We start from the raw sequence: 17,042 nt of genomic DNA, 5'->3' as shown, positions 1-17,042 counted from the left end.
GCCTTCCTCTGAGCTCGTTACTGCCAAGCACCGCCGACACGGTGTTGTGCAAACCTTAATAACTGCTCCATCCTCTCTGAAAGCACTGGGGGTTTGCTCACTGGGAAATGAATGTGTCTTGCTGCAGGCAAACAGCACCACTATGGGCTGAGACTTCAGTAAAATAGGGCACGGAGCTGGGACAGGGGAGGGTCAGGGTGGGGGTTAGGGAAAGGTTCTGCAGCCAGAGGTGGTCGGGCACTGGGACAGGCTCCCCAGGGACGTTGGCACAGCACCGAGCCTGATGGGGTTCAAGAAATGTCTGGACAATGCTCTCAGATACACGGTGTGATTTTTGGGTGGTCCTGTGTGGAGCCAGGGGTTGGACTCAATGATTCTCATGGGTCCCTTCCAACTCGGGATATTCTGTGATCCTATAAAATAATTAACCACGGGCTTGGAGCCCGTGCTTAAGAGCAACCAGTTTCTGAGCAGCGCTTCGATTTGAGGCAAACGCTTCAGCCCCGAGCTAGGTCAAAGCTCGAGGGGGAGGCTCCCTCCTCCCGAAATGTCCTTTCCTTTGCTGATCCCTGTGACCTTTCCTTTCAGAGCCTGGTTTGGAAGCAGCCCCCCTCTGCCTGCCGCTCTCCTCTCTCCTCTCACGTGTCCTCCTTTCCTCCTCTCTCCAGGTGATATGCACGCTGGTGGCGGCTTTCTTGCACTTCTTCTTCCTCTCCTCTTTCTGCTGGGTGCTGACCGAGGCCTGGCAGTCCTACATGGCCGTGACGGGCCGGTTACGGAACCGCATCATCCGCAAGCGCTTCTTGTGCCTCGGATGGGGTGAGGATCGTGGGTCTCACAGGGGAGAGAAAAAAAAAATAATAATTTTCCCATCCTGGGATGCAGAGCAGAGAGTGTAAAGCCCACAAGAAGGACCGATGCTCTGCAGAAGGCTCGGCACAAGGGGCTTGACACCTCTGGGGGTGTCGAGAAGGGCTGGGGTGGTTAGAAATGAGCAAAGCTGAGATGGTAAAAAATGAGTCCAACCTGCTGCCCCATCCGGCCCAGGGTGACAAAAGGGAGATGAGCTGGGAGGGGGCTCTGTATCCGAAGGGTGTACAGGGGGAATTTCTCCTGCCTTTGGGTCTCTTTTGCTTTCTCTCTCTTATTTCTCTCTCTCTGCCTCCTTCCGTGTGCAACCCGGGGAGAAGCGAGCTCTGAAATCCCGTCTCCATGGCAGCAGGGCCTTGCATAGACAAATAAACTCTGAGACCGGTGCAGATGCTTGTAACTAATTTTCCTCCCTCTGCCTCTTCCGTATGTTTAATTTATTAGCCTTAAATGATGCATTCTGTAGGAGAAAACAAATGCAAGCCCGTAACCTGGGCTTTCAAAGCGATGACAAGCTTGTGTTGGAAAGCGGTGACTGAACAAAAAGTTGCTCAAAAGCAAGCAGGGAAAAAAAAAAAAAAGAGAGAGAGAGAGAGAGAAAGCACTGAGCTCCTGAGCTGTATTAGGGGCTCATTTGACTACTGGAGTCAAGCATTTCACCCCAGGCAAGATATTAGCGACACTTACCAAGGGCCCTGATGTGATTTATGCTGGTACATCAGGAGCCATCCTCCTTGCAGCACCTGCATCCCTTGAAGTTTTCAGCCCTGGCTTTTGCTTAGGAAACAAAATAAATCGTGGGACTGAAATTGGGGACTGGTGTGTAACCCAAACCCATAAGCACACACGTAAAAAGCACGGGTCGCGGTTGCTTTTGGGGTTGGTGCATGCATTCAAGCACAAACTGTGTAACTTGAGGAGCATCAGGCACATCGGATGCAAGAGACTGATAGCTCTTTTTTGGTAATAAAAGGGATTTTTTTCATTCTGATTTATATACACTGGGACAGATGGGAGTGTTAGTCAAGGGAATTTTGGGCGAGCGACATCCACAATTGTAATCTGTACAGATTTTTTTAAAAAATAGCCTACATGTGTAGAAGCATAATTTGCAGTGTTAGTGAAATGTAGTTATTCCTGGGCTAGGAAGCAGTGGCTGATAAATGATGCATAATAACATTTGGAATAGGTTAGGACACGAAGTGAAGAACGCTCTTGCCTGTTAAGGCAGCAAGGGAATTCCAGATATTTAGCACCCTGCTTGGCTTCAGCTGGGATTAATGGCGCCTCTAAGAGGGAAGAGGCTGAAAATATGTTTTAAAGAGCATAATCTGAAATAATTAGCACAATTCATGAGCTGATTCTCCCCCTTTCCCCCCTTTGCTTATTAACATTTTTCTAAGCCCTCGTTCTAGATCTCTGCCAAGTTCTCAGCTGCTGGCAGCTGTAGCTCATTGAAGCCGCCGTGGTTTTCGTCAGCACTGAGATTTATTCCCAGTTTTTCCTTTCTTCTCTTGGGGAAGCAACTTCGCCTTTCCAGCAAAGAGCTTTTAGCAATTAGAACAATTTTAAGTTATTTAGATGGGCAAATTGTTCCCTAGAAACAATTCCATCAGAACATCTAGTCCCAGCAAAGAAGGAATAATTTGGTTAGTCCTCTTAGGATCATGTCGGGGCTTCAAATGGATTTTTAATGTAGCCCTGGCTGAGGCTCCGAGTGGGTCTGCAGTTGTTCGTAACAGTTGTGGCTCTTGGTAGTCATTGTTATAAAACGACCTTTTTTTAATGGGATGTGCTGATCGCATGACACAGTTCTCCTGCTGGCCTGGCAGAACGAAGCTCTTCAAATCAGGTTTCTCGTGGAGTTAGGACGATAACACTCGCTTTTTGACTGTGTAGCACAGTGGCTGCCTACAGGGACAGACCAGTGAGAAGCAGATTTCTTTCAGGTAGCCAAGGATCGATTAGAAGATGTTTTGATAATGCTTGGATTTATTTCTTTTTAATCTAATCATATGCAGCTGTGGTTAGACATTCTCTTTACCTCTCTCCCAAGGCAGAGGAGTTCAGCAGCCCTCATTGCTATGCTCGTTGGCTCAGCTGCCTTGGTGTGGCTACCTCCTCCAGCAAACACAGCTTGTGTGGAACTTCATTTTCAGCACAAGCTGGGGCTCCTTCCTACCCAGTCCCTGAAAGCTGATGAGTTCACAGCCCAAATGTGCCTTTCTGCATAATTGTCACGTCCCGGAGAAGCACTTTGCAAAGAACATGCTGCTATTTTTGGCAGAGTCTCAGCCAATTTTCTTCTTTCCAACGGGACCTCTCGCATCAACGATCGACTCACCAAAAAAGCCCTTTCCCTGATGCCTTCATGGGGTGCTTGCCATGGGGTGCCACGCCGACGGCGTTGTACCGAGCACCGTGCAGATGATACGGCTGGGATACCCAGTCTGTAGGTGTGAAGGAAGCTTGGCGAGAGGGGCAAGAGTTGATTAAGAAGAAAACCCAAAAAAGAGACATCTCTCAACCCCTACCCATCGGTTCAGGTTGCTCAAACGTGAGCTGTGCTTGGGAATTTCATATGGAAGAGAAACACTTCTCTTTGAAGACTCTCAAATGCTTCATGTTCCAGCCAGCTTGGCCCTACACCACCCAGCTGGCTGCTGACCCTCTTGGTTAATCATCCGTGCGATGGTTTTACTGCCGAGTGAGCACCCTGCCAGCAGCATTAGTGTTTGGGTGCTGTGTCTGGACAGCCCTCCAAACCGCAGTTGCCTGCCGTGACCTCTACAGTGCAGGAATTAGGGTCTCGTCAAGAAGCACTAATCCCAGCTGGCTACTGATCCTGCTAATTCCTAATGGGATTTGCCCATCTTTAGCATTGAGACAGCTTAATGTGGCATGACGTGAGGAGGAGGGCTATAAAAAGCCCCACAGAGCCCTCGGTGGCTGAGGAACCAGATGTTACCAGCTGATATCCAGGCATTTTATAGGGAAAGGGAAGAGCTGGGCTGGGGATAGTGAACCAGAAAAGTACCCAATCTCCTCTGTAAATTCTTGAGCAGTTTATCAAGAAGGAATAGGATGGATCAGAAGGCTATTAGCAGGATATAACATCTTTTGCTAGCTCAGAACTGCCTGGGCATTCAAACACACAACCATGTCAGAGCTTTTAATTACATTTCTAGGAGTTTCAGGCCAGCATTTCCCAATAAGCAGCAGATTTGCTTTATTTTCCTCCCTCACACTCATTTTATTGAAGATTCTAGCGTTAAGGTCTTACATGTAGCTTCACCCTGTGTTGACACTATTATTAGCTCCCAAAACCCTAAATTATGGATTGTGCACAACAAGCTTCACGTGGCCTCCCAGCCATGGATTACCATGCCCATCCTCTGCAATGAAGTGTGTCTTCTCGAGGCTGGTTGATTTCTCTTAGCTTATTCCCCTTTTGGATGTGAAAGGAGAGCAGGTCTCAGGCAAGAAATAAGTACCCAGGTTTGCAGAAGGACCCGATGTATGGGTGCTCTTTTCCATCGTGCGTCAAGGGACCATTATGGATCATGACCTAGAACACAGGGGACCCATTTGGGGTAGGGGGAATGCAGTTTCCTGCTCTGTCTCATTTGGGGTGAGATTTGAACCTAGGTTGTTCGTATATCCAGAGCAAACAGCTCCTAATCTCTGCCTTGCCAGCTCTTTTGGGTTGTGTGGTGCCTGGATATCCCACCTGCAGGAAACAGCCTGGCATATCTTTGGCCAGCTATTCCGTGTCCCTAAAAATAAAAGGAATTGATGCTATGCATCTGAAAGTGCTATCATTTCCCACACAACTGCTGAGACCACAGCGGGACGCGAGCTGATTGCAGCTGATGGCACTCACTTCATTAGCACAGGTAACAAGGGCTCGTGCTTTTGGCTCTGAAGGTCCTGAATTCAGCCTCTGCCAAGGGGCCAGGCTGGGACAGATGGTGCTAGAATAACACTGGGAGGAATGGGGTGTATTGTATGCCTGAGTTGGAGCAGACCTGCACGTGTGCTGCAATGACCAATTTTCTCGTGTTTTCTTTTCCTTAGGGCTCCCCGCCTTGGTGGTTGCCATTTCCGTGGGGTTTACGAAAGCCAAGGGGTACGGCACCGCGAACTAGTGAGTACCGGGGCTTTTCTTCCTTTTCCTTCCCGTCTTACCCTCTATCCTTGTCAAAATGCAGTCACTGACCTGCAGGAGCAAAGGTAGGAGCTAAATTAATGCGTGCTGCCCGTGGCAGAGGGAAGCAGGAGTGATGGGAGTGGAAGGAGCATCCTCAAGCCCTCGGCTCATCGGGATGCTGCGTGCTTCCCTCCTCTCCATCCAGATGCCCAGGGGAAACCTTAGGAGAGCCAAGTCCCCAGAGAGAGGACTTGTTTTGTGAACAGGAGCAGCCCTCCTAGTTTGGTTTGTCTGAATGAGAGGGACGTTGTCACCAGGGGGATAAGAGTGCCACGGTCTGTAACGTGGATTTTGTCTGCATTTGCTTCTGAAGCATCCTTACGGGAATACCACCAGGGCTAGATACCGAGCGACGATCATGTGCTTCTTTAAAAACAATTTCACAGGGAATGGGGGGATTAATTCTTCCATATATTACATCATTTTCATCTAAGTACCTTTAGGTAAACACAATATTTTATTTTATTTTATTTTATTTTTATTTTTTAGAGCAAAATGTGGAATATTTGAAGTTTGAGATGTCTAAAAATGAAATAACAGCTTTTGTGTTCATCTGTGTAATGGACTGCTTGATTGGACTCAGGTTTTCCAAATAGCTCAGCTTAGATTTAGGCATCAAAATGTGGATAAATTTTTCCAACTAAGTTTTTGAAAGCAATCAGAATTTGTTTGCTAAATCCCACACTGGATATTTACCTTTATGAAAACCAAGTTTGTTTGGTTTTTTTACCTTTTTTATTTACCTTTATGAAACTTTTATTGTAGTGGGGGAAGGAAGTCAGGATAGAAATTACAGAATAAAGCTGTGGAGAGGGAAAAAAAATACATTAGGGCAAGGCTGGAATCACTCAGAGCTGAGCATTAGTACAACCTTTAAAAGAAGTAGTATTTTTTCACTGTGTTGTGAAAAAAATAGCTTAGAAATTTTACGAATAGTGACAGTCAAAGGATATTTTACCTAGCAATAGACCAGGCCCTTCTCTATCCCATCCCATCATTGTCCAGAGCCTCTCTGGCCAGTTCTTTGCATCCCACGTGAACAACCCCTAAGAAATGCAGGAGATGCCAGCAGCAGCTGAGGGGTTGGTATGCTCACGGAGAGCACGCCACGTGCAATCCCTGCTATTCCTGAATCTCCACCGAATTCTGCACACCCCCAGCAAACGGTGCAGGGTTTGCATTTTGGGTGGGATTTGCATTGGGGGATTTAGGGTCAGATTGTCCTGTTACAGAATCGTAATGGGTGGAAGCTCTAAATATTTCTGCTTCCTTCCCTCTTTACAAACCGGTGTGAATTGTTGCAAAAAGCTTTGTGGATCCTTCCCTGTGAATGCTTAAGGGCCACCACAGAGTTCTGTAGTGAACACTGACCCCACAAAAAAGCCTTGGGAGGAAGGAGGGAATGTACAGATGATCTTTTCCTTCCTCCCTGCCCTGGACCACATGTGTCAGCACCTCTCTGCCCCAGGGCAAAGCTCTCCCAGCCTGCAGCACAAGGACATCAAGGCACAACAAAGCCTGCTGGACACCCTCTTTGCTCTCAGATTGGCACGCCGGCAAGGCAGCGTGCTGATTTTCCATCATGCCCAGGGTGTCCTTAACCAGAGCAGCTCTCCTGCTCTTGTTGCTAATCCCCTGGCTCCTTCCAGCCCTTAAACCTCCATCGCTCCTCACGTGCAGGGGCTGGAGGCTGCCTGCCTGGCAGGTCGGCTGGCTGCCCGTGACACCATTTCTTAGTTCTGCTGTCAGGGTGCTTGTCACCGAAATAGCAGGGGGCCTTCGCACCCTGGCAGGTCCAATCCAGTCCTTTTATTCCCTTCCACGCTGGAGCCCAGTGGGTGGTGAAGCCGGTGAGCCCCAGCAAAGTCATCCAGGCAACAGTTCATGGAGAGCACGTCTTGGTGCTGGGGCTCTTAATTAGGTTGTGCTGGTTGTGGTTGTGGGTTTTTTTGTTGAAATTTGTGGTTGGGTTTTTTGTTGTTGGGTTTTGGTTTTTTTCTGGCTTGGAAGGATCATGCTCAGACTCAAAAGCATCCAAGAACTGAAAGCTGAGCTCTCCCACTGCCCAATATTGGTGGTGTACATACAGTTACACCTTCTTTTGCCCTGCAGCCACCAGCTCATTGTGTGCACCCTTCTTCCAGCCCACACTCAAACCAATGCAGGGAGGCTCTTTCCGTGCACACCCAAGTGCTCAGGCTCCCCTGTTGCCTGTCCCCAGCCAGTTTGTCTGTCCCTTTCCTCTGCAAACCCCTGTGGTTCATCAGACGTGTCTGCAGCAGGGGGTTGTTGGCTTCACGAGGTGCTTAGTGAGTCCAGACACGTGCTCCCAGCTCTAATCCACTGGGACAATCTTCCTGGGACACGCCGTGTCACTAACGCCACGGTTTGCAGAGCACGAGCATGGGAAATAGCCTCTGCTCAGACATTTGTAGCGCTGCCACCTTCTTGTGATTCCTGCCGTTGGCTTTATCAAGAGCCACAGGTAAATTGAGCAAACTTAGGCACATGCACTTGAGCCCAGCACTGCCCCGAGCAGCGTGTGTGGCCCTGCAGGCACTGGCTGAGCAGTCCCTGCTCAACTTAGGGGGTGCATTTTAGACCACGAAGCAAAAATCAGTGTGGACCAAGACAGACAGGGTGTCCCTACACCTCAGCGCAGTCACTGTTTTCCTGTTCAGGAGGCATAAAAGCTCTATCGATGTGCAGGGAGGCCCTTGGTTGTAGCTCTTCTCTAGAACAAGTATTATTTTTCAATAATAATTGGTCAATATTATGTACCAGGAATTTCAGAGCCGACCTCCAAACCTTGAGGCTGTTCAGACAGAGGAACTACACATAACACTGTTTAATGCTGAAGGTATATAAGCAGAATATAGAGCTGGATCTCAGCTCGTCCCAGGGTTATTTTGGTTTGTGACCATGGCAGGACTGTGTGTGGTGGTTGCAAAGCTTGGAGCTGGAGGTCAGAGGAACTTTTAGCTTTGTCTCTAGCTGGAATAGGGCATGCACAGGGTGTTTCAGATGGGCAGAAGCAGGCTTGCAAGGCATGAAGTTCCCACCGTGCAGAAGGAAACACGAGATGTTAGCCACAACATGTCCCTCCCTGTGATGGAGGGGACGAGAGCTGACATGACAGACCACGAGGGACTTCACAGTGCCCTTCAAAACTTCTTCCAACCCTGCAGTTTCTGGATCCTAAGAGTAGTAGCAGTGCGATGGCGCACAGCTGCAGCAGCCTGGAGGTCTGTCCCTCCAAGACTTGGTGGTTGGAGGCTTGGCCACGTCTCCGAGTTGTAAATCAGGGAGCTCAGAGGCTGCTTTGAGCATGGGAAGGTTGGAGGTAAAAGGATTACCCTTTGGCTGGCTGGACTGGGACACCAAGTTGGAAGAAGAGAAGGGAGATAGAATTTCAAATCAAATATCCAAATTAGGTACTGTAGAATTCAAAAACCCAATAGGTACTGCAGGGTTTTGGCTGTGTCCCTGGGGGTTTCAGAGCAGCAATTCTCCAGGGGCGTTCAACCAGAAGCCCTGATTGCTCAGGACACTTCTGGAGTGCTTTGAACCCTATATCTACAGTGAGGACAGGAAGACACGAGGGGATTTTTCTTTTTTCTCATCTGGATATGATTTTCAGTTGTTTGGAGATCAGCTAAGGGAAGGGTGTAGGCTGTTCTTGCAGTCTCAAGAAAGTCTCAAACCATTAGGCTGAATGTCTGAGTAGAATCATGGACTCATGGAAGGGTTTGGGGTGGAAGGAACCTTACAGCCCATCCAGCTCCAACCCCTGCTGTGGGCAGGGACACCTCCCACCAGCCCAGGCTGCCCAAAGCCCCATCAAGCCTGGCCTTGAGCACTTCCAGAGACTGACTCTGGACCTCTAAAGCTCAACAAACTGCCTCCTGGTTTCCAGGATTCCTTATGTGTCATTGCATTAGGGCTTCAGTCACCCCCAGGTTTTTGTACAGATTTGTGCATGCTGGTGGGACAGCCCTGAACCCCAGCTGTAGGCTGAAGTTATAAAGTTATAAACCGGTGTTGGCTGCTGCACCACGGGTCTTTAATTTTGTGCATGACCATGGTGAGACCCGTCGCCAGCAGAGCTGTGGGGTGTAGTCCAGAAGGTCCTGCTGGAAGTCAGCTCTTCACAGGACCAAGACAAAAGCCCTCCAACCTCACATCTTTGCCACAGAAGCATCTCAGCTGGATCAGATGTGTGGTGAAGAGGTCTCGGATGCAAGAGCTGCCGTCAGTTTGGGAAGCCCTGCTTGGAAATGGTGGCTGAGCATTGCTAAACCGCTCCCTCCCTTCCTTTCAGTGGCAATGTTATTTAAAAGATCTCTGGGGAGATCCCTTGGCAAGTGCTGGGAAGCCTCGTAACGCCATGCAAACACTTCTGTGCCTTGCAGGGACGAGGCTAAAAGCATCTCCCCGGGACTCACGTGTTGCTGGAGTTTGCTGTCGGTTCTCCTTCTCCAGAACCGCTTCTCCCTCTCCTGCTGTCAGCCACCACCTCTGACGGCTTTGGAAGGAAACGCTGTGGTTACGAGCTGTGACAGGGAGGCCAGGCAGTCAGAAAGGACGAGGCCGGTGCTCGGTGATGTGTGAACTTGCCTTCAGAAAGCCCACGGAGAGCCCTCCCTGCACCGTGTCCTCATCGCTAAATGGAGTATAGGGCTGCCAGCTCCCTTCTTGGGGTGAGCTGGATCTTCCCTTTGTGGCTAGAAGAGACCCAGGGGGGAAAAAAAGTCTTGAAGACTTTTGAGCATTGGAGCAGAAGAGCTGAGCAAGGGCAGGGGTTTAGGAGCCGCCTCGGTTCTCCCCCTTGCACTCATGAAGACTTCTTCCAGCTCTTGCAGCCCTCCAAAGCTTCGCTCCTATTCCCTCCCTCCCCGCCTGGTTATTTGTTTTATTATCCTGGTTATTTGCTTTATTATCACAGCTGCTCAGACAGTTTCTGAAGGAGCAACTGGCTATCAGGAAGAAATCAGAATTGATTAAATTACCATCTTATGGCTTTAACTTAGAAATAAACAAGATTCAGGCCTTGAAGAAACACAGAATGTCCTGCTTCCAATTTTCAGTTTGAGTTATTTTTTTCCCCAAATGTTCTGTATTTTAAGGTGAAAAATTAAGTTTTTTGCAAGGCAGAGTTGATACAAAATCATCGGAGGTCGATCACCAAAACTGAAATGTTTCCAGGAAGGCTTTGTTTCCTGGGAGGGTCTGAAAGGCAGTGTTTCTCCTGATGCAGAATGAAACGAGATCACTGGGAGTGCCGGCACGTACGTGAATTACTGCAGGGTTAGCTGCGTTAAGAGCTTGGAGAAAGTCCTTGCTCCATTGTGGTTGCCTGCTCTTACCCGTTGGTAAATACACGGTAGTTTTGCTGTTGAAACAGGATTACTTCACTGCACATTTTCTCCAGGGCCCTGCGATGTCAGAGCATGGGGCTGCTGCGAGTGTAAATTCACATCTTCTCTTGCCCCAAAGTGCCTGCTTTGTGTGTCCACGCTTGGAAATGCTGGATTCCCCGTGAAATGGGGATTTCATCCCCAGTGCTGATGTGATTGTCAGAGTTACAGAGGTGGGAAGGGACCACAGGATCCCACAGGGCCACCTGCAGCAGGGTGCCCAGGCCCACGTCCTGGTGGCTTTTGAAGGAGGAGACCCCACAACCTCTCTGGGCAGCCTGCGTGTCCACCCCCACAGTGAAAATACTCTTCCTTAAAAAAAAAAAAAAAACAACTTTTCCTTTTCCTTCCTGTCTTTATGTTCGAACCTGAAAGGCTCGGTGTGGATGTAGGGGGCAGGAGGAGCCCCGTGGGGACACTTGGGGCCTATTCCTTCTGCCTACCTGGGCACTGGGATTTGTCTCCCCAGTGAGGTCTCCATCCGGGCTGGGTGCTCTGGTTACTGGGGTGGGGAAGATGTGGTGAAGGCAGTCAGTGGAGTTCAGGCTGTGATTTGACTGAATGTAACTGTAAAGTGTAAAAAAAAAAAAGCATGTAAAACATCTTAGACTCTGTAGATTAGATCTCCCGTGATTAAAAATGTCCTCTAGGCCTACTGGCACCATGACAGGCACAGACATGGTATACACCACGACTTAGTCAGAAGATTCACTTTGGGTTGTTCAGGCACCAACCCTTTAATTTAAGAGCCTAAATCCCCCACAAGGACACTGGAGAAAGGAGAAATCCTTCTCAGCTGAGGGAGAAGCAACCAGATGATTTCTAGGGAGGGGCACCACAACGCCTCACGCTCAGCTAATTCCTCAGGAGCATCCACATCCATCCCACTTTCCTCCTGCATTGCAAATTTTCCCCGTGGCAGCAAGCCCAAAGGGAGGCTCCAGGAGCAGAAACGTGCTGCTCTCCTGGATCTCAGACCTGAGAGGCATACTGGTTAGCAAATAATGAGGGACAATTTCCACCGTTTCTACTCTTTTTGTCTAAGTGAGCACGACAAGAGCATCATCTTGCTCACAAACCGCAGGACCTGGTCTGAAGCAGAGCATGGCAGGCATTTTACATGCACTCCTCTGTCAGCAATCAAACTTGGCTCTGCAGGCAGACCCCCAGGCAGCTGGGCTTTAGGGCACGTTCATGAGGAAAGGAAAGCACAACTTGCTTGCTTGTAAAGTCTGAGGCTTTTTTACCATGGATTATCAACTCCACAGGCAGAGAGAAGCAGCAAAACATGTGCCTCTTTGTTGGTGATGCTGGCCACTGGGTAACTTTCTTTTCCTTCTTCCTTTTCCAGCTGCTGGCTGTCATTAGAGGGAGGTCTTCTCTACGCCTTCGTGGGACCGGCAGCTGCTGTCGTTTTGGTATTTGAGCTTGGCTGAAAGCATTTTTCTCCCCCCCCCCCCCTTTTTTTTTTTATCTTACAGGGCTTCCCTCATTCTTCCAACCCAAGAGTGTCCCTCTCTACTTCTACCTGTGTTTTAAATAGCTTTCCCCTTCAGGAGGAAAGCACAAAGTGTTAGAAGCCAGCGATCTGGGATGGGGCTAAGTCTGAAATGTATTGTGCCTCAGCTATCAGCCCTCTGCCTCTGGCCTCTCTGTAGTTCCCTAGGCATCTGGTTAATGCTTTGCCTTTTTATTGCCCTATCTGGATGGAAGTACAGCCTGGTGGTGGAAAACTGTGACATTAACTCCTTCCAAAACTGCTCTTACTGGTTGCTCTGAGACCAAGCTGGGCCTCCACAGCCAGCATTTATTCTTCATTTGTCCCGGATGGGCAGTGCACGTGAGCTGCTTTCCTGTTTGCAGGTGAAATGGAGGTCTTCGAAACAATGCTGAGGGTGTCAAACACCGCGTTTGCCTCTTGTTCGAAGAGATGGTGTGGTTAAAGTGGATGTTCCCAAACTCTGTCCCACCACCTCCTCCCAGGCGGAGTCTGTTCTGTCCCCGAAAGCCTGTCTTGGCCAGTTGTTACCCAAGCTGAAGGTGTCACTCCAGATGACATGCCTTTCATCAAGCTCCCTTTGCTGTTGAAGCCTCGCTGCTCATCAGAAATCTTGATGTCAGGGTTCAAAGGCTTTGAGAACTGCTGGTCCTCTAAAAAAATTCTTCCTGCAGCAATCACAGACATGGTTAACGCCACGTTTGAGCCCCGTCTGAGTGGAAGTCTGCATTTTCGGAGCTGGATGTCCTCTAAAGCTCAAGTGTACCAGAGAGTCCCCTAGGAATGGGACTGTTGACACTTGCAATTTCCCTTTCAGCTCAGGCTTTTGTTTCATGCAGTGCCATGGGGGATAGCTGCTCTGCAGCAGCAGCAGGCTTACAGGAGAGTAACTACACAAAAGTTCTTGCTGCATCTATTCTCACTACTGTCACTGCATGTCGGTTTACGTTGGTGATGTTGTTTCATCACTATGTCAAAGAAACAAGCCATCCGTTGCCCCTCCTCTATAATAAGGCAAAGCATGTATAAGTTAGGGTCTTTCTTTAGCATAGGGCTACCACATGTGTTTGAGCCTTTGGACAGCATCAACAAAATCTGGGGATAAGCAGACGTTGAGGCCAGGCAGTCCTTAGATCTCTGTAGGCATGTGATGGCTGGATTTCTCTCCCTGACGTTGCACATGGGGTCAGAGTCTTTATAGCTGTAATAATTGACAGCAGCATTAAGTGGCTGAGTGTTTCCTTTCAGATGAACTAGCTCTCTGCCCCACGACATAATAGCAGATAGTTCTGCCTCGGTAGCTTGAATGCTCAACAGACAGCGGTGATCAGGAGGGAGTGAAGTGTTGTGGTGCCCAGAGAAAAGGGAGTCAGCCTCCTGCCTGTTTTGCTTTTGTTGTGCCAACAACAAGGGAAGTAATCCGTCAGCTTTCCGCAGCCTGCTTCCATTCGGCGGCTCTGTTTTCACTCAAAGATGGAAAAGGAAATAACCTTGCAGGGAGGTCAGCACCTGGAAATGGTGCTTGGTACAGAAGGTCTTGGGAGGTAGGAAGTCATCTCTGGAGGTGGCTGTCTTCAGTGCCCGGAGAGGGAGCCTCTACACCTCTTTTAGGTAACCTGGCTCATTGCTAAATGAGAAGCAAATAATGCCCAAGAGAGTTGGGAAGGAGAGGAAGGATAAGCACTGAACATCTTTTTATGAATGGGAACCTGGTAGAAGCACGATAAGTTGCCCAAATTCACACTGTGACTTTGCAGCAGAGCACAAGATTGAACATAAAATTCTCAGGTATGCACTGTCCTCAAGACCTCAAGTTTTTTCAAGTTGCCTCCTGTGCAGGCTTTGTCCTGATTTTGGGTTGACCATGCCAGTGACGGAGGGACAGTGCACCTGACTTAGCACTAGGACAGTGAGGCTCTGGCAGGGCTATGTTAGAGATGTTCAGCTGTGCTGCTCTCAGGGGAGGTTTACTTCAGAGATAATACAGCTGCTGTTGGGCAGGGATGCACAGAACAAGGTGGGACTTGGCTCTGACTGAGCCAAGAAGCTCTTTCTCACCCAAAACTCTGAATAATTTGATATATGGACACCCAAATGACTTTGCACCCAGCTGACTTAGCTTCAGCTGCATTTATTCTCTCTGCTACATCCCAGATATTAACCTTGAGCCTTAAAAACCTCAGTAAGCTTAAATGCAGAGCTGTTGCATGCAGCTTTACACCCCTAACTCAGGTGAATCACCCTGGTGACACTTCATCACACACAGGATGAAATCAGCAGGTGTCTGCAGGGAGAGGCTCATGGTGAAGCGAGGACAGGGAGTCGTCGTTCATCAGGCACTGCTTATCTCAAGGGATGAATTTCAGCTTTGTGCCTTTGCTTCTGGATGGCATTCTGGAGATCAGGAAATGAAGTTAAGCCGCATGTTATTGGAAGTGGTAATATTTAGAGGCATGTCCATGCCTGTATCCCCGTCTTTGAAAAGAAGCAGAGCCAGGATCAGAGTGGGATATCGATCATGATGATCAGTGCATTGGATAAAATCTTTTTTTTTTAATTAAAACAGTTGCACAGCTGCAATTGCAGAGCTGCACTTTATCAACTCCCCTGCTGTAAATGGAGGATACACCCTCAAGTGTTTCAAGCCCTACTAGTGATCCAGCCTGCAAAACCTTAACCTCATCTTCTCTGCTGCTTTCCCGCACCTTAAAGAAGGGAACTTCATCCACTCTGCAGCCTCCAGCACGGAGAAGAAATATCAGTGACTTCCAAACGTGCTGTCTCTTCAAGCACATAACCAGAGGTTGTTTTCCTGCTGATCCTTGGCTGAGTTGCTGTGTCTGACTCGCCAGCCTTGTTTCCTTAAAACAATACCGTGGTGAGCTCTAGAAATGGACTCACAGCTGCAAAAAGTAGTCCACTCACCCAGCAGCTGATACAAAGGGAAATAATTGCTATGTGGGAGCTCTTCCGTTCACTCCCAGCTGTGGACTCCCCATCAGAAAGCTGGGTCGTGCTTGGCTGAGACCAGCAGGCCAAGCTCAGAACGATTGCTCAGTGCTGAGGATGATTTTGGCAATTAGATGGAGGCTTAGCAGCCATCTCCCTTCCCTTGGGCTGTGTTTTCTGTGAGTTGTCCCTGAGGGCTACCTCTCAAGGGTCTGTTACCCTCACCGAGGCTCTCAGCCAACACGTGATGCTGTAAATCTCTAAATTTGTCCTTAAACCTTTTATTGGAAGCACCCCACGCAGAAGAGCACCAGTACTTTGTCCTGCCAACACCGCGCGGCTCCTTGTTAACAAAACCGGGAGAGTGTCACTTTTTTTCCACCATCAGAGCTGTGCCCCCAGGGACTAACGGGTCTCTAATGGGGTGATGCTCAGGGGCTGCTGGGGTTTGGTTGGGGGCTGTAAAACAGATGCAGCTGGCAACAGGGAGTGCAATGAGAACGGAGCACTGGGGAGTTTAACACAGCTTTGCAAGACGTCAGCTCTGCACAGCTATTTCCCTGTGAGTATTTACACCCGCTTGATGCAGACATCTGTGCTCTCACCCTAACAAAGTGGGAGGAAGGGCTCCACGAAGTCGCCCACTAATTTCTGGGAATCGGCTGGGTGGTTAATCCATGAGCTGTGTCAAGCAGCTGATGTTTCTACTTGCTCCAACACCCCTCCACCTGAGAGCAACAGTTGTGGTTCACTGAGCAGAAACCACATCCCCTTGTTATTATTCCAGCTGCTGTGTTGGGAGCACGGACTCCAAAAAGCACTTTGGAAACTAGGCTGTGTCACCCCACCGCTCTCCCCTGCATTGGCCACTTTCTATTTGTACCACCCTGAAGAATTCTTTTTGTGCCTTGGGTTTGCCTGTCTAGATCTCGAGCTTGCATTGGGCTACAAGAAGCCCTGCAATGATCTGAGCATTTTACAGCCTTGTTCTGGTCCATGGGGACCTCTCCGATCTGCTGCCAGCTGCATTCTGCTCCCCTGGACTCAGACGTGGCAGGGAGGTGGGATGGGGTGGAAAGGGGGCAGAGGTGCGACCGTGCCACCCAGCTTTGGGAAAAACTAAAGGGCTCGGCCTGCCCTGTAGATACCTTCTGTACTACTGCGTTCGTTTGACCTAACCCACTTGAGAACAAATGTGTGTGTTGTTTTTCTTTCAACAGGTGAACATGGTTATTGGCATTCTGGTTTTTAACAAACTTGTATCCAAAGATGGAATAACAGATAAGAAACTGAAGGAACGGGCAGGGTATGCCTTATCAATACATCTAAGTAAAGAATGAAAAACAAGCAAACAAAAAAAGAAAACAACCAAGGTTGTGATCAATAACCAGGTCAGGAATGCAAAGAGTGGAGGTGCAGACAACAAGCAAAAGCAGATTTAAACGAAACGAAGCAAACAAACAAAGAAATCCTTCATTTAATCTCTCTGCCTTGCCATTCAGCGTGGGGACAAAAGACCCAAGAAGCAGCACTGTGACGAGGGTTGGAAGTTCAACTCTTTGTTAAAAAGGCTTCAGCCCAAGCTGATGTAGATCCCAAAGAGCAGGGAAAGCAAATGGCTCTTCTCTCCAATGTCCAGAGACAGCAGAAGGTCAGAGAGGTGGCACCGCTGAGGGTGGCATGGACTGTGTGACACCAGGGTCACCTAACGCAGGTGGCTGAAGGATGGCAAAGGGACACAGTGCTTTGAAGAAAAGGGTACTTAGGGGCTGTACAGGTGAACAGATTAGTGGATGGATAGATGGATGTGTATAGAGGAGGACTGGTAGGCAATGCAAGAAAAAAAGTCTGATATGACCTGAGGTTTTTTATCTTCTCCATAGCCACCACCCTAAACTCCATCCTCAAGCTCAGGACTTGTGGCAGCTGGGTTTTGCCTTAGTATAAATTGAAAAGTTGCTTCCACAGCAAAGATGGCAGCTGCCAAGCAGGGCTCTCCCCTGGCTTTACCTCCAGCCCCTTTTGCCAACGGCTGCTCGGTCACTGGCTCTGGGACCGTGAGAGCCCCCTTCTCTGTTCCTATTTGGGTCTGCAGCCT

General features: G+C 48.9%; 1 protein-coding gene across 4 annotated transcripts in view; it reads left to right on the top strand.

The window, feature by feature from the left end:
• The window catches only part of ADGRB1 (adhesion G protein-coupled receptor B1), a 259,845-nt gene that overhangs the window by 204,750 nt on the left and 38,053 nt on the right, over positions 1-17,042 (top strand). For all 4 annotated transcript variants that reach the window (XM_083825567.1, XM_083825569.1, XM_083825568.1 and 1 more), the window contains 4 exons: positions 669-819; positions 4,948-5,017; positions 11,849-11,915; positions 16,165-16,250. In XM_083825567.1, coding sequence (XP_083681693.1) covers positions 669-819; positions 4,948-5,017; positions 11,849-11,915; positions 16,165-16,250 — 374 coding nt within the window. The remainder of the gene's footprint in view (positions 1-668; positions 820-4,947; positions 5,018-11,848; positions 11,916-16,164; positions 16,251-17,042) is intronic.

The sequence above is a fragment of the Anser anser genome (genome assembly GCF_964211835.1).
Source record: "Anser anser genome assembly, chromosome: 2".
In the NCBI taxonomy this organism is placed as follows: domain Eukaryota; kingdom Metazoa; phylum Chordata; class Aves; order Anseriformes; family Anatidae; genus Anser; species Anser anser.
Note: the sequence above shows the minus strand (reverse complement) of the source record. Positions and strands in the feature narration are given on the sequence as shown.